Below are 19,185 nucleotides of genomic sequence, written 5' to 3' on the forward strand. Positions count from 1 at the left end.
ATGAGTGATAGTATGACAGTAGATGAGAACATAAATGATTTCTTGAGGTTGATAGCTGATCTAGAACATGTTAAGGTGATGGTTTCGGATGAAGATCAGGCTATTATTCTGCTTATGGCTTTACCAAAGCAGTTTGACCAGCTCAAAGATACTTTGAAGTATGGAAAAACTTCTTTGTCTTTAGATGAGATTACTGGTGCTATTAGATCTAAGGAGCTTGAACTAGGAGCGAATGGAAAGCTATCAAAGCAAAGCTCAGATGCTTTATTTGTTCAAGAAAGGGGTAGATCTGAGAAGAGAGACAAGGGAGGTGATAAAGGGAAGCATAACAACAGATCAAAGTCTAAGGGGAAGAAAACCTGCTGGATATGTGGTAAAGATGGACACTACAAAAAGCAGTGTTATGTGTGGAAAGAAAGAAACAAGCAGCAGAAAGATGGTTCTTCAGAGAGAGGTGAATCATCAGCAGTGACAGGCCAAATCACTAATGCTGCAGCTCTCATGGTCTCAGAAGCTCTCATATCAGTTGGTGAAGACTTCAAAGAGAAATGGATCATGGATACTGGTTGTTCTTTTCACATGACTCCTAGGAGAGAGTGGTTCATTGAGTTAAATGAATCACATGGTGGAAGAGTGAGAATGGCAAACGATACATACTCAGAGGTAAGAGGAGTTGGGAATGTAAGGATAAAGAATGAAGACAACTCTACAGTTCTCCTAAAAAATGTGAGGTATGTACCAGGAATGTCAAAGAACTTAATCTCACTTGGTACACTAGAAGATCAAGGATGCTGGTTTCAGTCAAGAGATGGAATCATGAAGATCAACAAAGGCTGCACAACTTTAATCAAGGGTCAGAAGACTGACACGCTTTATGAGCTAAAAGGATCGGTTTTAACTGGAGAAGTGAGCATCTCAGAAGGTTTAAGAGATGAAACAAGGTTGTGGCATAGAAGGTTGGGGCACATGAGTCAGAAGAATATGAAGATATTGCTGAAAAAGGGTTATTTAGACAGCTCAAAGGTAACAGATTTGGAATTCTGTGAGGACTGTGTGTTTGGAAAAGCACATCGAGTTAGTTTTGGAGTTGGGAAGCATGTCACCAAGGAAAGGCTGGAATACATTCACTCTGACTTATGGGGATCACCAAATGTCCCATTATCATTAGGAAAGTGCCAGTACTTCATCTCTTTCATAGATGACTACTCAAGGAAGACATGGATATACTTTCTAAAAAGGAAAGATGAAGCTTATGGGAGTTTTCTGGAATGGAAGAAGATGGCTGAAAATCAGTTAAACAAGAAGATCAAGATACTCAGAACAGATAACGGTTTAGAGTTCTGCAACAAAGAGTTTGATGATTTCTGTAAGGGAGAAGGGATTGTAAGGCATAAAACATGTGCTTACACACACCAACAGAATGGAGTCGCAGAAAGAATGAATAGAACCATTCTAGAAAAAGTTCGAAGTGTTCTCAGTGAATCAGGTCTACCAAAAGTTTTCTGGGCAGAAGCTGCATCAACCGCAGTTTATCAGATAAACAGATCACCTTCATCCGCTATCGAGTTTGAAGTGCCAGAAGAAATTTGGACAGGAACAAGACCAAGATATGAGGAGTTAAGAGTATTCGGCTCAGTAGCTTACATTCACAATGATCAAGGGAAGCTTAATCCAAGGGCTAAGAAAGTGGTGTTTGTAGGCTATCCTCCTAGTGTAAAAGGATACAAATTCTGGTTGGTTGATGAAAAGAAGTGTGTTGTCACCAGGGACGCAATCTTTCAAGAAGACAAGATGTACAAGCATCTAAACCAGAGTCCAGAATCAGAAACTGAACAGCAAAGAACTCAGGTACCACTTATCTATGAAATTAATCATGGTGATTTCAATGACTTAGGTGGAGCTGATGAAGGAACAGAGACAGATCAAGCTGAGCAACTCCTCAATGAGGATGAAGAACTAGAAAAAGACCTGGATAGTGAAGAAGTTCAAGTCAACAATGAACTTGAAAATTATCAGTTGGCAAGAGATAGAGTGCGAAGACCCACCAAGCCACCAGCAAAGTTCAGAGATTCTAATCTAGTGGAAGGAGATGAAGATGATGAAAAACTGGTTGGGTTTGCACTGATGATGACAGAAGATGGTGGATATCCAGAGCCATGCTGCTATGATGAAGCTATCAGAGATAAAGATTGGATGTCCTGGAAGGAGGCAATGAATGAAGAAATGCATTCATTACTCAAGAATCAGACATGGACACTAACCGAGAGACCAGAGAAAGGCAAGGTGATTGGCTGCAAATGGGTATACAAACGAAAATCCAGTGTACCAGGGACTGATCAGCCGAGATTTAAAGCCAGGCTCGTTGCTAAAGGTTTTCTTCAGAAGGAAGGGATAGATTACCAAGAAATCTTCTCTCCGGTTGTGAAGCATGTCTCCATTCGGCTCATATTGTCATATGTGGTTCAACTCAACCTTGAATTGGAACAAATGGATGTCAAGACGGCGTTCTTGCATGGAAATCTAGATGAACACATATTGATGGAGCAACCAAAAGGTTACAGAATCAAGTCTGAAACAGATGAGGTATGTCTTCTAAGGAAATCTCTATATGGGCTGAAACAAGCTCCAAGGCAATGGAATCAGAGATTTGATACCTTCATGAAGAGCTCAGGATATCTTAGAAGCAGCTATGATCACTGTATCTACTATCAGAAGCTTGAGGATAATACATACATATACTTGCTTCTATATGTAAATGACATGCTCATTGCTGCTAAGAATAAAGAGAAGATTGCAGATCTTAAGAGGTTGGTGAGTGCAGAGTTCGAGATGAAAGATTTACTAGAAGCAAGAAAGATTCTGGGGATGGAAATCAAGAGAGACAGAGTAAATGGGACACTTGAAGTGTCACAAGAAGAGTATTTGCAGAAAGTTCTTCAAACTTTCAGAATGGATCAGTCAAAAGCAGTATCAACTCCTTTAGGGATTCAGTTTAAGCTCAGAGCTGCATCAGACAGGGAACTAGCTTCTCAAGAGGAATACATGAAGTCTATTCCATACTCGAACGCTATGGGTAGTATCATGTATTCCATGATAGGAACAAGGCCTGATCTTGCTTATCCTTTATGTGTTGTGAGCAGATACATGAGCAAGCCTATAAAAGAGCACTGGCAAGCAGTAAAGTGGGTCCTAAGATACATTAAAGGAACACAAGATCTCAAGTTGGTCTACAAGAAGCAAGAAGATTCAGAGATCAAGGGATTTTGTGACTCTGACTACGCAGCTGACCTAGACAAGAGAAGGTCAGTGACTGGATACGTTTTTACTGCGGGTGGAAATGTTATTAGTTGGAAATCAAACCTACATAAGGTAGTGGCTTTATCTACCACTGAGGCAGAATATATGGCTCTGACTGAGGCCATAAAAGAAGGAGTCTGGCTGAAAGGTCTTGCAGAAGAGTTAGGATTCAAGCAAGACTATGTTGAAGTGTTGTGTGATTCACAGAGTGCTATCTCTCTGTCTAAGAACTCTGTGCATCACGAGAGAACGAAGCACATAGATGTGCGACTGCATTTTATTAGGGACAAGATTGCAGAAGGAGAAGTAAAGGTTGTGAAGGTGTCTACATCGTGGAATCCTGCTGACATTTTTACAAAGACTGTCCCAGTGAGCAAGCTTCAAAATGCATTGGAGTTGCTCAGAATATCAAGTCACTAAAGAAAGTAGTGAAGAATCCGGAGAAGGGAAAATCCAAGTATACTAAGAAGAAGAATCAAGTTGGGGTGGTATTCAAACCAAGGTGGAGTTTTGTGGGGATTAGTTTGAATCCCAGGTTCTGTTTTTTCCTCAGAGAATTGATATCGGGTCAAAGCAGAAGTAAAAGACTGGTTTTGACAAAGAGGGTTTCAAGCAATTGGAAAATACAGAAGTTGCAGTCTGAGTTAGAGGGTTTCAAAGATAAGAATAAAGAAGAAGATTGAAGCGTCTCGACTCTTCCGCTGTTTACGCTTCACTAGACAAGCTTCAGGTTCGTACACTGTTGAGCTGGTTCGATCTGTAGGAGACAAAGCAAAAGCAGGCCTGCGATTCTCGTCGTCTTCCTCCGTATCTGTGCCAAGCTTGAAGACCAGGCCAATCGAATGGGATTAACTCGGGTTAAGTTCTCTCTTACCCTAGTTCTGGTTTCAATCTTGTCTGGTCTATATAAACCAGTTGTAGTTGTGGTGTATGATGTAGTGTGAGAGAAAGAACAAGTGAGAGAAGTGTAACAGTGATTAAGAGCTCGGTTTGAGATAAGTTTCTTAGTGGATTTTCCGGAGACCTTCTCCGGCGAGACGTAGGATTCCTCCCAAGGATCCGAACTCGTTAAATCTTGCGTGCACTTAATTTTTCAGTTTTTATCTTTCAAGTTTGCAAATTTCACACGAGAGTTTTAAGAAAAGCAGAGAGTGAGAGAGAGTCCTTTACAAACACTAAAATTAGCTACTTTCTTGTTTGTGAGGTTCAGATCTCAACATGCTGAAAACAAAGAAGCTCACAAGAACAAGCGTAAGAAAGGCGCAGAAGATCTCTCGAAGATAAGATCCCAAGATTTGGAGAATTAGTCCGATATATTCTCTAACCATGTTCAAAGGTGAAAATTTTTAAACAAAAGAAGACAAGAACACCTGAATATTCTTTATACAAAAATCTGCTGCTAGCTATAACTTTTCCCATCTCTAGGTTTGTGTAATCTCAATGCAAGAACATGCAATATCCCAAGAGATCAACGAGATTTACATGTACAAGACGAACTAGTTTAGAAGAGGCTGAGAAAGATAGAAACAATACAATGATTTGGTTATTGAGGTTAGTGAGTAAATCATCTTGATTTTTCTTTTGTAATAAATGGACATATCATTGTCATCAAAGAATGTTATTCCGTGGCACCCACGAATGAACATGTTTTAGAGGGTTAAAAAATCTCTGATTATGCCAAAGTACATATATATCTTCTTTAGTACTCTGTGTGTCGTCTGATGAGTTTTGTCTTATTGTCCTAATAATTGGAATCATGTTCTGACGTACACCTACTCTATAGCTAGCTAATGGGCACCAGACATAAATAGGGTTTAATATATACTCACAAAATCATCGTCCTTTCTTCTTTCTAGAGATGCTCAATATAAACCAGTAAATGTATGATATTACCTGAAGTTGCTCAACGATCTTGTGACCAATATTGGCATGATTCTCTTTTTGTCACTGTCCCGTGATGTGATGAATAAAGATCTCACCCTAGAGCTAATCAGATCGTAAAGACATGCACCCATCAGTGTGCAAATACGAACTTAAGTAAATATATTTTTTTCTCAATCACTCAATATGAAAAATTACATGAAATGTTAAAGACAAGCTTAAAAATTCACCTATAAAACTACTAGCTATAAAGCATCGGACATAAATAGGGTTTTATATTCACCAAAAACATCCTTTTTTCTATAGATGCTCAATATAAACCAGTAAATGCAAGAGTACGTATAGTAGATGTTATTTGGTGAAGGTCTCAATATAAACCATCTTCTTTGGTGAAGGTCTCATTTCAATATGTGGTTAAGCTCTTTTGTAAACCCATTTTACGTACTTACATTTATTGATGATATTAACATTTTCATATATTTTTCAAAAGAAAGAATATTACCTGAAGTTGCTCAGTGATCTTGGGACCAAGAATGGCAAGATTCGCTTCTTGTCACTAGTCCATCGTAGAAAAGACATATAAAAATTTAGCTGCTAATTAATCACACAAGAGAAAATGTTCAAAACAAAAATATCATAAAACAGAATGTTTAATAACAATCACATGCTTTATGAATAGTATCGGATACGAGATAGGGGAGTTTAAGTCGACACTAATGATGATAAGATCCAAAATGCTGAAAGGGGTAAGGGAGGGTCCAATAAGTTATTGGTAAGAACTTTTAGGACACTAGCAAGAAACAAGAAATGCCTCCTAATTAGCAATGGTCAAGAGAATCTCATTCCACTTAACTATTAAACCTTTACTATGTCCTTTTTAAGGGACTAGACTCTAATCATGATCATCATATCAAAACTTTTGTCCTTTCACTAACAATTTTTATGTGGTTGCTAAAAGAATGGTCATTCTAAAAATCTCTCATTTCAAAGTATATATTCTTCCAACTGGCTTATAACCCCACACATTGCCTTTTCCCTTCCTACATATAAGGAGTTCCACACTCCCTCAAAACTAAACCAATTCAAATCATCAATACACAAAACACTCACCTTCATTTCTCAATTTTCGATCCACATTTTCGCTAATGGCTTCCAATTCAATGAGCACTTCTCGAAGCTCGAACTCGTCATGGACAGCTAAACAGGACAAGCAGTTCGAAATGGCGTTGGCTACATATGACAAGGACACTCCTGACCGGTGGCAAAACGTTGCAAGAGCAGTTGGTGGGAAATCAGCTGAGGAGGTAAAGCGACACTACGAATTGCTACTCCGGGATGTGAATGACATTGAGTCAGGACGCTATCCTCAACCTAGGTACCGTAACACTAATTGAAGACATGCATTAATAAACATGTCTTGAATAATCAAGAAGAGGAACATTTGAGGAGAGAATCTATAAATTAAGAACTAAGAATTCGATGTATTGCTTTTATTGGCTTTGTTTCATTTCTGTTTGGTTTTCAACCATGTAATAATCTCTCTCAATTCCATCCTAATTAATAGTATATTTTAGTCAATTTAAGTTCATATAGTAACAGTCTCGGACCAAACTCTTAATTTTATGGATTAAGCATACTCTAATCAGCCAACACGCACATATGTCTCTTGTACACTCACCTCAGCTTTCAGCTAAAATTCCGAATTGATCGAAGACCTTCGAGGCGAGTTGCATAGCATAGTCTTCATGTTGAAACTTGAAACAAATCACAAAAATAATTGATATGGTAAACGGAAGCGGAGAAGATCATATTCGTTTCTAGCAATTAAATCTTTTAGGTTCACAAGAACTACATTCACCCCAAGAAAATATAATTTTGAGCGGGAACATTTTACATGGAACATATTTCAAGTTTCCATCTTCTGAAGCGAATAAACAAACTTTGGGAGATGAATTCAATAAACTTTACCAATATAGTAACACCGCATATAAAAATTATTAGACGACATTTTTTTAATTTTTATTTATATGATAAATTCATGTGAATTTTTCACTAGAAAATAGTTTATTTTTGAAGAAAAATTACAATTCAAATCACATAAATAGAATTGTAAAATAGCATCTATTTTGTATGTATAGAAATTTAATGACAAAAATCGAAATGCTCAAATGAAAAACAGTATTAACGGTTCTTTTAAATGCAATTCATAGGTATGATTTTTTATATATTATTTTCTAACATATATTTGATTAATTTCTATAATAACCTGTTTACACATATAAGTTATGAAGATTTATATATACAAAATTACATAAAGTCATAAACAATGATAGAACAATTTGACCCCCAAAAAAATCAACAACGATAGAACATAAGAAATGAAGTTTAACGAAGCTCTTCTAAGTCTACTTTTGAAATTACACAATTTTCAAACCTTTTTATAAGTTTTTTGTTTTTGTAAATTCAGAGTACAAACCATACTTAATAAAAATTGTAAACCTTCTACGGTAGAGCTAATGTGAAAACTGGGCCTTACAACAAGGGCTCAAAGATGGGCTCGGATTTAAAGTTTAGCCCATCGCTTGATTCAACCGACAGCTCACAAACAAATCTTTAAGACTCATCATATAACCTAGCCACCGTGGGGTTTATGGTCTTGCTTGCCGGAGAAACTTTTCCGACGACTGTCCACAACCATTTCCATAAACCTCGAGAGCACCTTTTCTCAGTCCGAAATGTTTGAATTCTAGAAAAAAATTTGTTTGTTAATTGGGTTTAGGAAGCTGTTTCTACTCGTACTCCAATGGCTGCTTCTAGACTATGTTCCGCGGCGGCGATAGCTGCTACGTTCACTTCAATGTCGATGTCACAGAACCGCGCCTACGCTGACTCGCAATTTCGCATTCCTTTCTTCTCTTCTTCACCACCGGCAGAAAAATCTCCAACCGATCACAAGTCTTCGTCGAATTCTAAATCGGAGACCAAATCGGAATCCGATGAGCCTAAAGGATCTGGTTTCGATCCTGAGTCCTTGGAAAGAGGTGCTAAAGCTCTTCGTGAAATCAACAACTCTCCTCACTCCAAACAGGTGATGATTGAATCTTTTTGGAGTAATCAACAAGGTCTTGTGTTCATGTTGAGGCGTTGCTTACATGTTCTTGTGTTCACCAGGTGTTTGATCTAATGAGAAAGCAGGAGAAGACTCGATTAGCTGAATTAGCGGCTGAGAAAGAACATAATGAAGCCATTCAAGCTCACAAGGACATTGTAAGTAACTTGCGTTTTCTTTAATGAAAATTTGAGCCTGGAAGTTTCAATTTGATGTTTCTCTGATTTCATTGCATTATCTTTCAAGTTACATTCTAAGATGTTGAATTCAACTGTCTTGTTGGTGTCTTTGCTATTCCATTGTAAAAATATTAAGCTGGGAAGTGATAAATATGATTGTTTTGGGGGCTTTGAATGAGCAGGAAAGGCAGCGGAAACTGGCTGAGGAGCAGAGAAATCTTGTGCAGCAACAAGCACAAGCGAAAGCTCAAATGCTTCGATATGAGGATGATTTGGCAAGGAAGCGACAGCAGGTACTTTTTTAGAAAGAAACTATGAACCTATGTTTAACAGTATAACGATCCCTGTTATGACTGTCTTTTACTGAGAAGTCTTTGACTTGGAATGGAAATTTTGTAGACAGATCATGAAGCTCAGAGAAGGCATAACGTTGAATTGGTTAAGATGCAAGAAGAGTCTTCTATTCGGAAAGAAAGAGCAAGAATTGCCACGGAAGAACAGATTCAAGCACAGCAGCGCGAGACTGAGAAAGAGAGAGCTGAACTTGAGCGAGAAACAATTCGTGTCAAAGCCATGGCTGAGGCTGAAGGCCGAGCTCATGAAGCTAAACTTACTGAGGAGCAGAATAGGAGAATGCTTCTGGATAAGATAAATGGTGAACGGGAAAAATGGCTTGCAGCAATCAACACAACCTTCAGTCACATTGAAGGTATGGACCTTATAAGCATTGTTCCATCATGTTCTGCTTTGATTCTCTCAGTTTTATATTTCCATTTATATCTGGTTCTCTTTAGATTGTTCCGAAATTAAGTAACATGCTGTTAATATATTGCTATTGAAAAATGTGGCTTCATATTCATTGGCTTCTATATTGAACTTGGCAGGGGGAGTCAGAACCTTACTAACTGATCGAAATAAACTGATTATGACTGTTGGAGGAGTTACAGCATTAGCTGCTGGGGTTTACACAACTCGGTATGCATCTCCTAATTTAGCAATATCTATATCTAATTTTAAAAACCTATGTAGCTGTGAATTAAAAAGCTTAACTGTTCTCTTTTAATAACAGGGAGGGTGCTAGGGTTACCTGGGGTTATATTAACAGGATTCTTGGGCAGCCATCACTTATCAGAGAATCTTCCATGGGTAGATTTCCATGGGCAAGCTCAGTATCTCAGTTTAAGAACAAAATTAGTACAGCTGCAGGGGCAGCAGCATCTGCAGAAGGAGAAAAGCCCCTTGAAAATGTAATTCTCCATCATTCCTTGAAGCAGAGAATTGAACGTCTTGCTAGAGCCACAGCAAATACCAAGACCCATCAAGCACCATTCCGCAACATGATGTTTTATGGGCCTCCAGGTACTGGTAAAACTATGGTGGCGAGGGAGATTGCTCGGAAGTCGGTGAGTTCACTTTCTTTATGCAACTGCAAACTTAAGCCACATTTATGAATCAACTATAGATGGACCCAATGCATGCCTCACTGTTACACCTGTTTGATTATATTGTGCTGCAGGGTCTTGATTATGCTATGATGACAGGAGGAGATGTTGCTCCTCTTGGTGCACAGGCTGTAACAAAAATCCATCAGATATTTGATTGGGCTAAGAAATCAAACAAAGGCTTACTGCTTTTCATTGATGAGGCCGATGCTTTCCTATGCGAGTAAGATGCTTTCACCTCTTTTCTATAGCCTTTTGATATTTTAGTGCTTTCCATCTACTAGAACTCTACAATACATGTAAATGTAATATAGTTGAACCAATATTTTCTCATACTAGGACTGGACTGTCCACTGATTACTCCTTTACCGAAACTCATTTGGTTACTTCGTACACCATCTCCAGAGCTATTTATTTATTAATAGTTCATCTTTAATTGCAGACGTAACAGCACGTACATGAGCGAGGCCCAGCGCAGCGCTCTGAACGCATTACTCTTTCGAACCGGTGATCAGTCACGTGACATAGTTCTTGTCCTGGCTACAAACAGACCGGGTGATCTTGATAGTGCAGTCACTGACAGGATCGACGAAGTTATCGAGTTTCCTCTCCCTGGTGAAGAAGAACGCTTCAAGCTCCTTAAACTCTATCTCAACAAGTACCTAGCTGGTGAAGACAAAGATTCCAACCTTAAATGGAGCAGCTATTTCAAGAAGAAGTCGCAAAAGATAACCGTTGAAGAAGACCTAACCGACCAAGTGATCAGAGAAGCTGCAAAAAGGACAGAAGGTTTCTCTGGTCGTGAAATTGCTAAGCTTGTCGCTGGTGTCCAAGCTGCGGTGTATGGACGACCGGATTGCGTCTTGGATTCCAAGTTTTTCGAAGAGATTGTGGATTATAAAATTGAAGAACATCACCAGAGAATCAGACTTGCGACTGAAGGCGGCCAATCGTTTCCGTAGATCTTTTATGTACGGGTTTCCTTAGTATTTGGATTTATAAAAAATGAAATAGTGAACATTGTTTGAGTGACCGGTTCAATTTCGGTTAGCAGAGGAATTGGAGTCCAATTTTAATCTTAAGGCTTTCCTGCCCGGTTTTGCAAATCGCTTTACCTGACCTCTCTCTTTCTCAATCAAACGAAGTCTGCGAGGAGCCGTTTGATGGACACGTGGCAAGTACCCAGAACAAAACCGCATCCTTGGTCGCCACGTAACCTTGTGAAAACACGTGGCGAACAGTAACCGCTTCTCGGAAAGACTCATGGTCTTGGACTCGAACGTCGCTTTATACAGTAAGCATTAACTTCCGAGGACATTGGAACTAGAAATCAAAACATCTCAACAAGGGGATAAAACGAATTGGTAGTCACAGTAGTTTGATCCGTACATATCACTGGTTAAAAGAGATGATGGAGAGAAGAAGAACGACATTGGTACTGCTGGATGTTGTGGTGGTGCTGACGTGACAGAGGGTGTTTTGGGGGTAATGGACCGAGACGACGGCGAAGGAGAAGACCGGTTCATGGGCTGCTTGGGTCTCCGACAAAATCACGACGTGAGTAAATTGCTTACACCCACTTCTGCTTGAATCAGCCGTTTACGTACCATCACGTTGATTCTACTTCGGTCCACAATTTCTCTCATTTTAATCATAAGTTAGTGTTTTGTTGGCTTTTGTTTTCTCTTTTTTTTTTTTTTTTCTAGAATCTTCAGATTCGTTGACTACATTGGATATATATGCATGTACTTGGCCCTTATTAGGTGAGATATTGAGAGGTAACTCTTTTTGTAGTGGATTTGGTAGCAAGAAAGAAGAAATAGGACTCAGGTAAAGCAGCCAGAGCCACGGGAAACTAAGTTCGCAAGGCTGGTGATGCAAAGGACATGGCCTAGAGATAAGCAAGATACGCCAAGGATTTCACCTATCATAAGGCAGGCAATGTGAAGGACATGGCCTAAAGAAAAGCAGGATATGAAAAGGATCTCGCTTTACGATAATGAACGCAATGCAAAGGATATATCGCCTAGGAGAAGGCAATGCTAAGGAGGCGGCTTATGAGAAGGCCGGTACGCATGAAGGATTTGACATATGATGATAGAATCTGCTTACGGAAGTGCGCATTAGTATGATGGACTCTAGACTCTCTAGTTATGATTAAGGCCAGTGATGCTAAAGACATGGCCTATGCAAAACCGGGAGATGCCAATTATAGTGGCCTACGAGAAAGCGGGCCAAGAGCTTATGATAATGTGGGATCTGTTTATGGCAATGAGCAGAAGGCAAGGGATTCTGGTTAAACAAGAAAGCTGGTGATGCTAAAGACTTCGCCTACAATAAGGCTGGCAATGCAAAAAGACATAGCTTACGAAAAAGGCACAAGAAGCAAAAGACTTTGCAAACGAAAAGATGGGTTACGGATACGACAAAACTGGTTAGGTGGTTAGGATGGCGACGGACAAAGAGCCGTGAAGGAGCCAAAGAGTGCTAAAGACATGGTTGCAGGTAAAGCAGAACATGCAATGAAGTACGGCAAAGAAAAAAGCAATGGATGATTCAGTTGACTTTAAAGAAGAGACAAGTCACAGAAAGCCATAGATGTAGCCGGAGAGATACGAGACTGTTACGCTGAACTCTAAAATCAATTTTGTTATACAACAATTCTGAACCTAAATCCAAATCTCCTTTCCAAAATGTAACAATAAAATCTTAAAAGATGAACAAGGAGAAGGGAAAATAGTATATATATAATATAAGAATCTCTTACAAATCCTTCTTCTTTGCTGCTTGTTTATTGTTGTGCATCCAAACTTTAAACACTTGTCTTTTCACATTAATCTCACGACAAAACCGATTCACTTCATCCTCTTCTTGCTTTATCATTCTCCAACCAATCTTCTCAGCAAACTCCATCATCTTCTCCTTCTGTTCTTCATTAAACTTTGTCCTAAACCGTTTCTTGGGCTGGAACTGATGAAACTGATCCACTCCATTACCACTAAAAGATTGATGAAACCTGTTTAGATCCTCCGTTGATGACTCCGCCGGACCACCATTACCACCACCACCACCGAAGCTCATCATTATCGGAGACACGTGGCGGTTAACAAGCGGCCTTTGAGAATGGCCAAAGCTGTTGAAATTGACAACAAACAAACCATCGATCTCTTTTCTATGAAAGCTCCGGTGACAATCACAAGCTGCACAAAGAAGAGACTCCGCCGTGCCCTCTTCCCCGGAAGACATAAACTCGCCGCAACCGTCAACCACGTGTCCACCGGAGCTCGCCGCGTGGTTCTTTTGGCATTCTCTATACCTCGCCTTCCCAGGAGAAGTAGTTTGTTGAGGCCTAGCGTATGACCTTGGAGCAGGAGCTATAAGAATTGGGTTGGTTCCAAGATCCGGATCCGGATCCGGGTCCGACCCGTTTCTTTTGGTGGTGGGTTTCTCTTTGTCGGCGGTTTGGGAGTAAGTGTACTGAGGAAGACGATGATGATCTAGAGCTGATGGGTTTCTTCTAACCATCTCCATTTTCTCATCTTTCTTCTCTCTAATCTCCATATCTCTCTGATCTTGATTCTTGAAGCTTCTGCAAAGAAACCAAAACCCTAATCTCTTTTTATTTTAAAACTTTTCTCTTAAACAAAGATTAAAAAGTTTCTTCTCTAATCTCTCTCTCTCTCTCTTCAAAACCCTAAAGCCATAATTTGATTAAAGAAATCAACATAGCTTTAGCTTCTCATAAGCTAGTCATAAACCTATATTAGAAGAGAATGAAAGATTGATAAATATATCATCCAAAGTTCAAACCTTTTTTGACTTTGACTTTGTCTAAGCTAGTCTTAGTGATAGCCCACCAAAACCTACTCGACTAATCTCAAGTCTACAAGCAATTTTAATTAAAAGGTGAAAAAACTAGACTAACCCCATTTTAAGAAGAGACTAAAACCCAGCAAGAAAAGAAGATAAAGTTTAGGTCTTTACTAATGTAGTAGAGAGAGAAGAGGAGAGAAGAGAATAGAAGAGAGAGATGAATTGGTCTTTCTAGAGAGAGAGAGAGTTGTGTTTCCTATTGCCCATCAATTTCCAAGAGAGAAAGAAAAAAAGAATCTAAAGGTAAGAGAGATTGGGAAAGCAAGTGGGTTTGGTCTGTGCCAATAATAATAACACAAGTCCACTATATGGAACAAGAGATGGAGATGGAGAGAGAGAAAGCGAGATGTGGACTTGTTGTAGCAGACAGTGCCACGTTGTTTCTCTATCATACAGTGTCCGCACATTGGTCGCAATACTCTCAAAAAAAAAAATTCTTTTTTTTTTTTTTTTTTTTTATGTTAGATAACTCGAATGTCTCCTAGAGTCCTAGCTATACACAATTTAGTATAGTTGATGTCTTTATGATGAGATTAGTGTTTATGAAGCAAGCATTTGAAATTTTGGTTTACGAAACTATAATTAGGGATGGTACGTTTTACATTCACATAAGTCATAACCAAAAGTTCGAGTTATGTATGTATTTTGATGTGATCATTTATATTTAGAGACAATACTGTTTATGTTTTATTTTTAAATTTATCCTATTAATTGTATTTTTAAAAATAAGAAAAAAGAAATTTTTATTATTATTTTAAGTTTATAACGTTTTACGTTACTTTTTTTTGTCAATGAAACTTTTTACGTTATAACCTAGGTTGCATGTAAACGGAAACGCATACGCGGAAACGAAACGTTTCGGAAACGGGAAACGACAATTTTTGAAAATTAAGGAATGGAAACGTTTTGGAAACGTATGTATATATAATTTTATATATATATATATATATATATATACTAAAATTCCAAATATAAAATCCATACTAAAAAAAAAAAGAATTTTTGAAAACATAAATACTAAATAGTTAAACAAAACTCTAAAAGATAATACTAAAACGCTCAAATTCAAATGTTTGGACCAACATCGCCGTTATCATTTTTATCAAATAAAACAGCCTCTAAATCAGGTTCGTCTAGAGAAAGATCTTCAGACTCAAGTCTCTCAAGATTAAACTCATTTAGTGAATCAAGTTGATCACCTCCAACATCCCACATATGATTAGGACCATAATTTATATTTATAGAAATTATACATCTTTTTATTAGAGATAGATACAATCTTTCTTTTTTAATCACAATATATATCTTATATTTTATATTTTTTAATCTAAAAACGGAAACGAGAGTTTCCATCGAGTTTCCAAATGAAAAATTTTAGGAATCGTGTTTCCATGGGTAGTTTCCGAGTTTCCGAGAGTTTCTGTTTCTGAAACGTTTCGGAAACGGGAAACGCACTTCGAAAAGAGTTTCCATGTAACGTAGGTTATAACTATTAATTATCGTCAAAGAAAATAAGAACTCTATTTTGTTTGTTTTCGTTCTTTGTCTGTTTTAAGACCAGATTCTGCAACCACGAGTATCCCGTTTGTTCTTATTATTTTATTTTTTATAAGGTTTACGTTATTTTTGTCAAAAAAAACTTATTACAGTATAAATATTAATTATCGTCAAATAAAAACAAACTCTGTTTTTAAAAATATGTTACGTTATGTCTTTTGTCAAAAGAAACTTTTTACGTTATAACCATTAATTATCGTGAAAAAAAAATTGTTTCTTTTTGTTTTTTGTTTGTTGTGTTTCAAGACCTTGATTTTCTCTTTAACAACATGTACCCTGATTTTCCTTAAGTTATTCATATTTTAAAATTAATAGCTTTGATTTGTGACACTAAAGAAAGCGATACAAATCATACAGTTTTAATTTTCTCATTCACAAAAACGTTACTAAAAACTTTATGAAAAAATAATCTATGCTTTTATATACCGTTTTTCTTTACAGTTTTATTCTCAAAACTGTATAAAATAACTGTAAGCTGGGTAGTAATTTTGAGGTGTTAAACAAATTTTTAATAAATTTAATGATTAATAAGAATTTATGAAATGATTAATTTTTCTTCCTCCAATGGTGAACTCTATAAGAGTTCTAAAAAAAAAAAAAATATTTTTAATATAATTTCTATTTTAAAAAATAAAGCCAAAATTATATTACATTACATAAATACAAAACATATAAAATATAAAAATTAAAATAAAACACACACTCAAAAGTGTTTAGTTGAATTCTCCCCAAAAAAAAATCTTTGTAGTTACAGCAAAACAAACCTATATACTTGAGAATCCACACATAAATAAAAAGCTACACGATCCTATTCATTGATTGACATTCACCACACATGCTGTTTTATCATAACACGTGGCCTTAAGGAGTGGTACCAAAACCCCTTCGTTAAGGGACGCTCTCAAACATTTATACACTTTCTGATTTATTTTTAATTACATTAATCTCATAATCTCATAATCTCTAAAGTTTTTTTGTTTATACTCTCCCTTTGGAGATGGTCTAAGCTTTTACGGAACAGTGCAGAGTTGTAAGGAAAAATGGTACATAAAAGTTGTACAAAGAAAGAGAGAGTAAAATTTTTTAATAAAGATTTTGTGATTAGTAAAATCTAAAAACCATAATAGTTGTAAAACTTTTATATGTTTACCAATCAAAGCGACTAGTTTCAGCTTACAACTTTTTTGTAAATATGTTATCAATCAGACCTAATATAATTATAGAAAAACAGTAGTTATCAATAACAACTAAAATTTGAACGCTCATATATATTAACCTTTCTCTCTTCCTCATAATTTTTGTTTGTTTTGGATATTTATATATCTAATTTATGGTAATAGTATTGTGAACAAACAATGCTTTTTAATCATGGTTGATTTCTCCAAAATAGAGCAAAAAAGATCACTAAAACCATTGTAGAAAAACAAAAAAAAAAAGATTGTATTGTTGGATAATGATTATGATTCGTTGATGACATATAGGATTATTATAATTTGTTTAGTTGTAAAATTATATTTTAAATTTAAAATGTCAGTCTAGATTCATGTAACTTATATGAATTGTTCATGTGCGACATGTCCCATCCCATATGCTGTTCCTCGCGGCCACACGTTGGGGGAAATCTAACTCGATTATAATTTCTCTTACTATACTTTTAGATTCCTAAATTTCTAATAATGCCTTCTTAGAAAATAATACTCAAAAGTTAGGAGACAATAAGAAAACGTATATTGTTGTATACTATATAATTTCCGGCATATTATTGGATAGTAAACTTTGGTGCAATTCGTATGATTTGGGTTGCTTACTAAATTTAACCCAAAAAAAAAAAGGATCCAAGTAAAAAAAAAATGACAAACAAATATGCAATACACACAATTGAACTAAGACTTATTTTGAACTAAATGTTGGAACTACAATTTTGATATATGGTTTCATTCAATATTATGGTGATTTTCTTGATGAAGTTTATCACTTGAATGATCGAATTTTGGGATTTTTGGATTTTTTGTCGTCAGTAGTAGCATAAAAATATATTTATATGTTAAAATCAAAATCGTATTGAATTAGAAGTTAAAATTTAGTGTGATTAGTTTAGCTTTTTATAACTTAATCTAAAATACATTTTTCCTATCTTAGAAAATTTAATTTTTTTTCCTCTAAAAGGTTCTCTACCTTTTGAAAAACACACTATGGTAACTAATATGCAAAACCACCCAAGCTCGCTGCCACTTCTGAACCAGTTCTTGGATCTTGGTGAATTTGACCCAAGAAATTTTTTAAATTTTCTTTCATTGTAACATAAGTTATATTTTTGTTCATCTTATGCCACAGATTAAATGTCTCAAAATTAAGTTGCATAGTAACATCGAATCATGTTTTATAACATATAAAAACTGAAGATAAATTAGATGGTTTTGGAGATCAGATCTTCCGTCTTATATCACTTGCTCTCAAACTCCCATATCTTGCCGATAGTATGTCCAATTGGTAACATATATAAAATTGTACAAAAAACTGTAAATGATCCAATAAACTATTACGAAATAATACAAAATTGTAAGAAAAAAATGTACGTAAAAACTTTCAAATAAAAGTTTAGAATAAAGATTTGACAAGGTTTTCAATAATTTGTGATTGGTAAGTTTTAAAATTGTATATTTTGTAACGCTTCATTAAGCTGTTACCAATCAATACATGTATTTTGTCCAATATTGCATTATAAAAGCATCTTGTCACTCATTTTTCAGTTTTAACATTTTTTGAAACAAAAACCAATCAATTTCTCTTGCTCTCTTTTTCACAAAAAAAAAAAAAAAATGTCTCAAAAATGTATTTCAAAATTATAGTTCGTTGGTTAATTATGTAATTTAATTTTACAAGGTTGTAGTTGTATCGTTAAAGTCACGGTCTCTTCAAACAGCTAAGAGCAACATTATCCATAAGATGTTAAAATTTTCTCTTAGGATTAGTTTATTAGTATATTTGAAAAAGTTAAAGGTAAGAGTTGTATTTTGGTTTTTGGTTTTGAGAAGTGATTATTGGTAGTATGTTAATTTGGGGTTCTTAGGAAAAAAGAAAATATTTAAAAATTAAATTAAAATTTGGAATTTTTGAAAATACATAATATACAAATTAAAAGATATAGTTATTGAAAATTTAAAATTTCACATATATATATATATATGTATATATAACAACTTCTTTTTCTTCTCTTTCTCTCGCTCATAGTAAAGACTTGGAACTCAAGCCTCTCACATTATGACTATTTTCACGAGATATCACACCCATAGGATTGTATTATGTGTTTTATTGTCGCTCTTCTTTGTACAATGTGTTTGTATCTCCATATTAACCTTGCAGAAAAACACAGAACAATGTGTTAGAAAAGACTGAAACAATTATCAACAACACAAACAAACACAGACACTAATCTAAGCTGTATGAAATACACAGAATTTAAACACACAAACCTCAAACAATTCTTAATCTCATTCGCATAGTTTGTATAACATAAACAAATAGTCAAACCAAGTGTTAACAAAATCATTCGATCCCATAGATCATATGAAAAGAGAACTGAACTAATCTAATATCAAAAACAGATAATTATAACACATAAATCTAAAAGAATTTTTTACCTCATTCGCATAGTACTTATAAATGACACAAACCAGACACAAACAATGTTTTACAAGCATCTTGCATCACCTAAAATCACAGCAAAGTGTAAATCGAAACACTCATCAACACAAACCATCGAAATAAAACTATCTACACAAATAATCAGATTAAATCGGTGCCATTGGTGTAGACCCTTAACAAATCATGCCTAAGTATAAAGAGA

General features: G+C 36.0%; 4 protein-coding genes and 1 long non-coding RNA gene across 5 annotated transcripts in view; 3 read left to right on the forward strand and 2 right to left on the reverse strand.

The window, feature by feature from the left end:
* Positions 1-6,269: 6,269 nt before the first annotated feature.
* On the forward strand, positions 6,270-6,756 carry LOC17893459 (protein RADIALIS-like 4). Its single transcript, XM_006298834.2, has one exon. The coding sequence runs from the start codon at positions 6,324-6,326 to the stop codon at positions 6,570-6,572; it is 249 nt and encodes an 82-aa protein (XP_006298896.1). The 5' UTR covers positions 6,270-6,323; the 3' UTR covers positions 6,573-6,756.
* Positions 6,757-7,822: 1,066 nt separating this feature from the next.
* On the forward strand, positions 7,823-11,014 carry LOC17892257 (ATPase family AAA domain-containing protein 3). The gene is made up of 8 exons (XM_006297133.2): positions 7,823-8,266; positions 8,350-8,445; positions 8,649-8,759; positions 8,866-9,175; positions 9,351-9,441; positions 9,536-9,869; positions 9,983-10,131; positions 10,351-11,014. Exons 1-8 carry the CDS (start codon positions 7,982-7,984, stop codon positions 10,868-10,870), a joined length of 1,896 nt encoding a protein of 631 aa, XP_006297195.1. The 5' UTR covers positions 7,823-7,981; the 3' UTR covers positions 10,871-11,014.
* Positions 11,015-11,396: 382 nt separating this feature from the next.
* Positions 11,397-12,656, forward strand: LOC17893243 (embryonic protein DC-8). Its single transcript, XM_023786184.1, is given in 9 exon segments — positions 11,397-11,469; positions 11,615-11,686; positions 11,769-11,898; positions 11,900-11,941; positions 11,943-11,976; positions 11,978-12,014; positions 12,051-12,205; positions 12,208-12,276; positions 12,279-12,656. Coding segments are annotated over 9 exon segments (714 nt in total). The 3' UTR covers positions 12,381-12,656.
* LOC17893933 (zinc-finger homeodomain protein 6) lies at positions 12,538-13,469 on the reverse strand. The gene has a single exon (XM_006299671.2). It carries the CDS (start codon positions 13,467-13,469, stop codon positions 12,672-12,674), a length of 798 nt encoding a protein of 265 aa, XP_006299733.1. The 3' UTR covers positions 12,538-12,671.
* A 5,084-nt stretch (positions 13,470-18,553) lies between these two features.
* Positions 18,554-19,185, reverse strand: part of LOC111831653 — a 1,054-nt gene continuing 422 nt past the window's right edge. Inside the window, exon 2 of the long non-coding RNA XR_002834773.1 lies at positions 18,554-18,694. This is a non-coding gene — a long non-coding RNA (uncharacterized LOC111831653). The remainder of the gene's footprint in view (positions 18,695-19,185) is intronic.

Source organism: Capsella rubella, unplaced genomic scaffold, assembly GCF_000375325.1.
Source record: "Capsella rubella cultivar Monte Gargano unplaced genomic scaffold, Caprub1_0 scaffold_3, whole genome shotgun sequence".
Taxonomy (NCBI): Eukaryota; Viridiplantae; Streptophyta; class Magnoliopsida; order Brassicales; family Brassicaceae; genus Capsella; species Capsella rubella.

Excerpts from the sequence above, each read along its gene's own strand:
- LOC17893459 (XM_006298834.2), top strand. The coding sequence starts at position 6,324 with ATGGCTTCCAATTCAATGAGCACTTCTCGAAGCTCGAACTCGTCATGG.
- LOC17892257 (XM_006297133.2), top strand. The coding sequence starts at position 7,982 with ATGGCTGCTTCTAGACTATGTTCCGCGGCGGCGATAGCTGCTACGTTC. Across the intron at positions 9,176-9,350 it reads AACCTTCAGTCACATTGAAG|GGGGAGTCAGAACCTTACTA; the intron begins GTATGGACCTTA and ends TGAACTTGGCAG. Across the intron at positions 9,870-9,982 it reads GGGAGATTGCTCGGAAGTCG|GGTCTTGATTATGCTATGAT; the intron begins GTGAGTTCACTT and ends ATTGTGCTGCAG.
- LOC17893933 (XM_006299671.2), bottom strand. The coding sequence starts at position 13,469 with ATGGAGATTAGAGAGAAGAAAGATGAGAAAATGGAGATGGTTAGAAGA.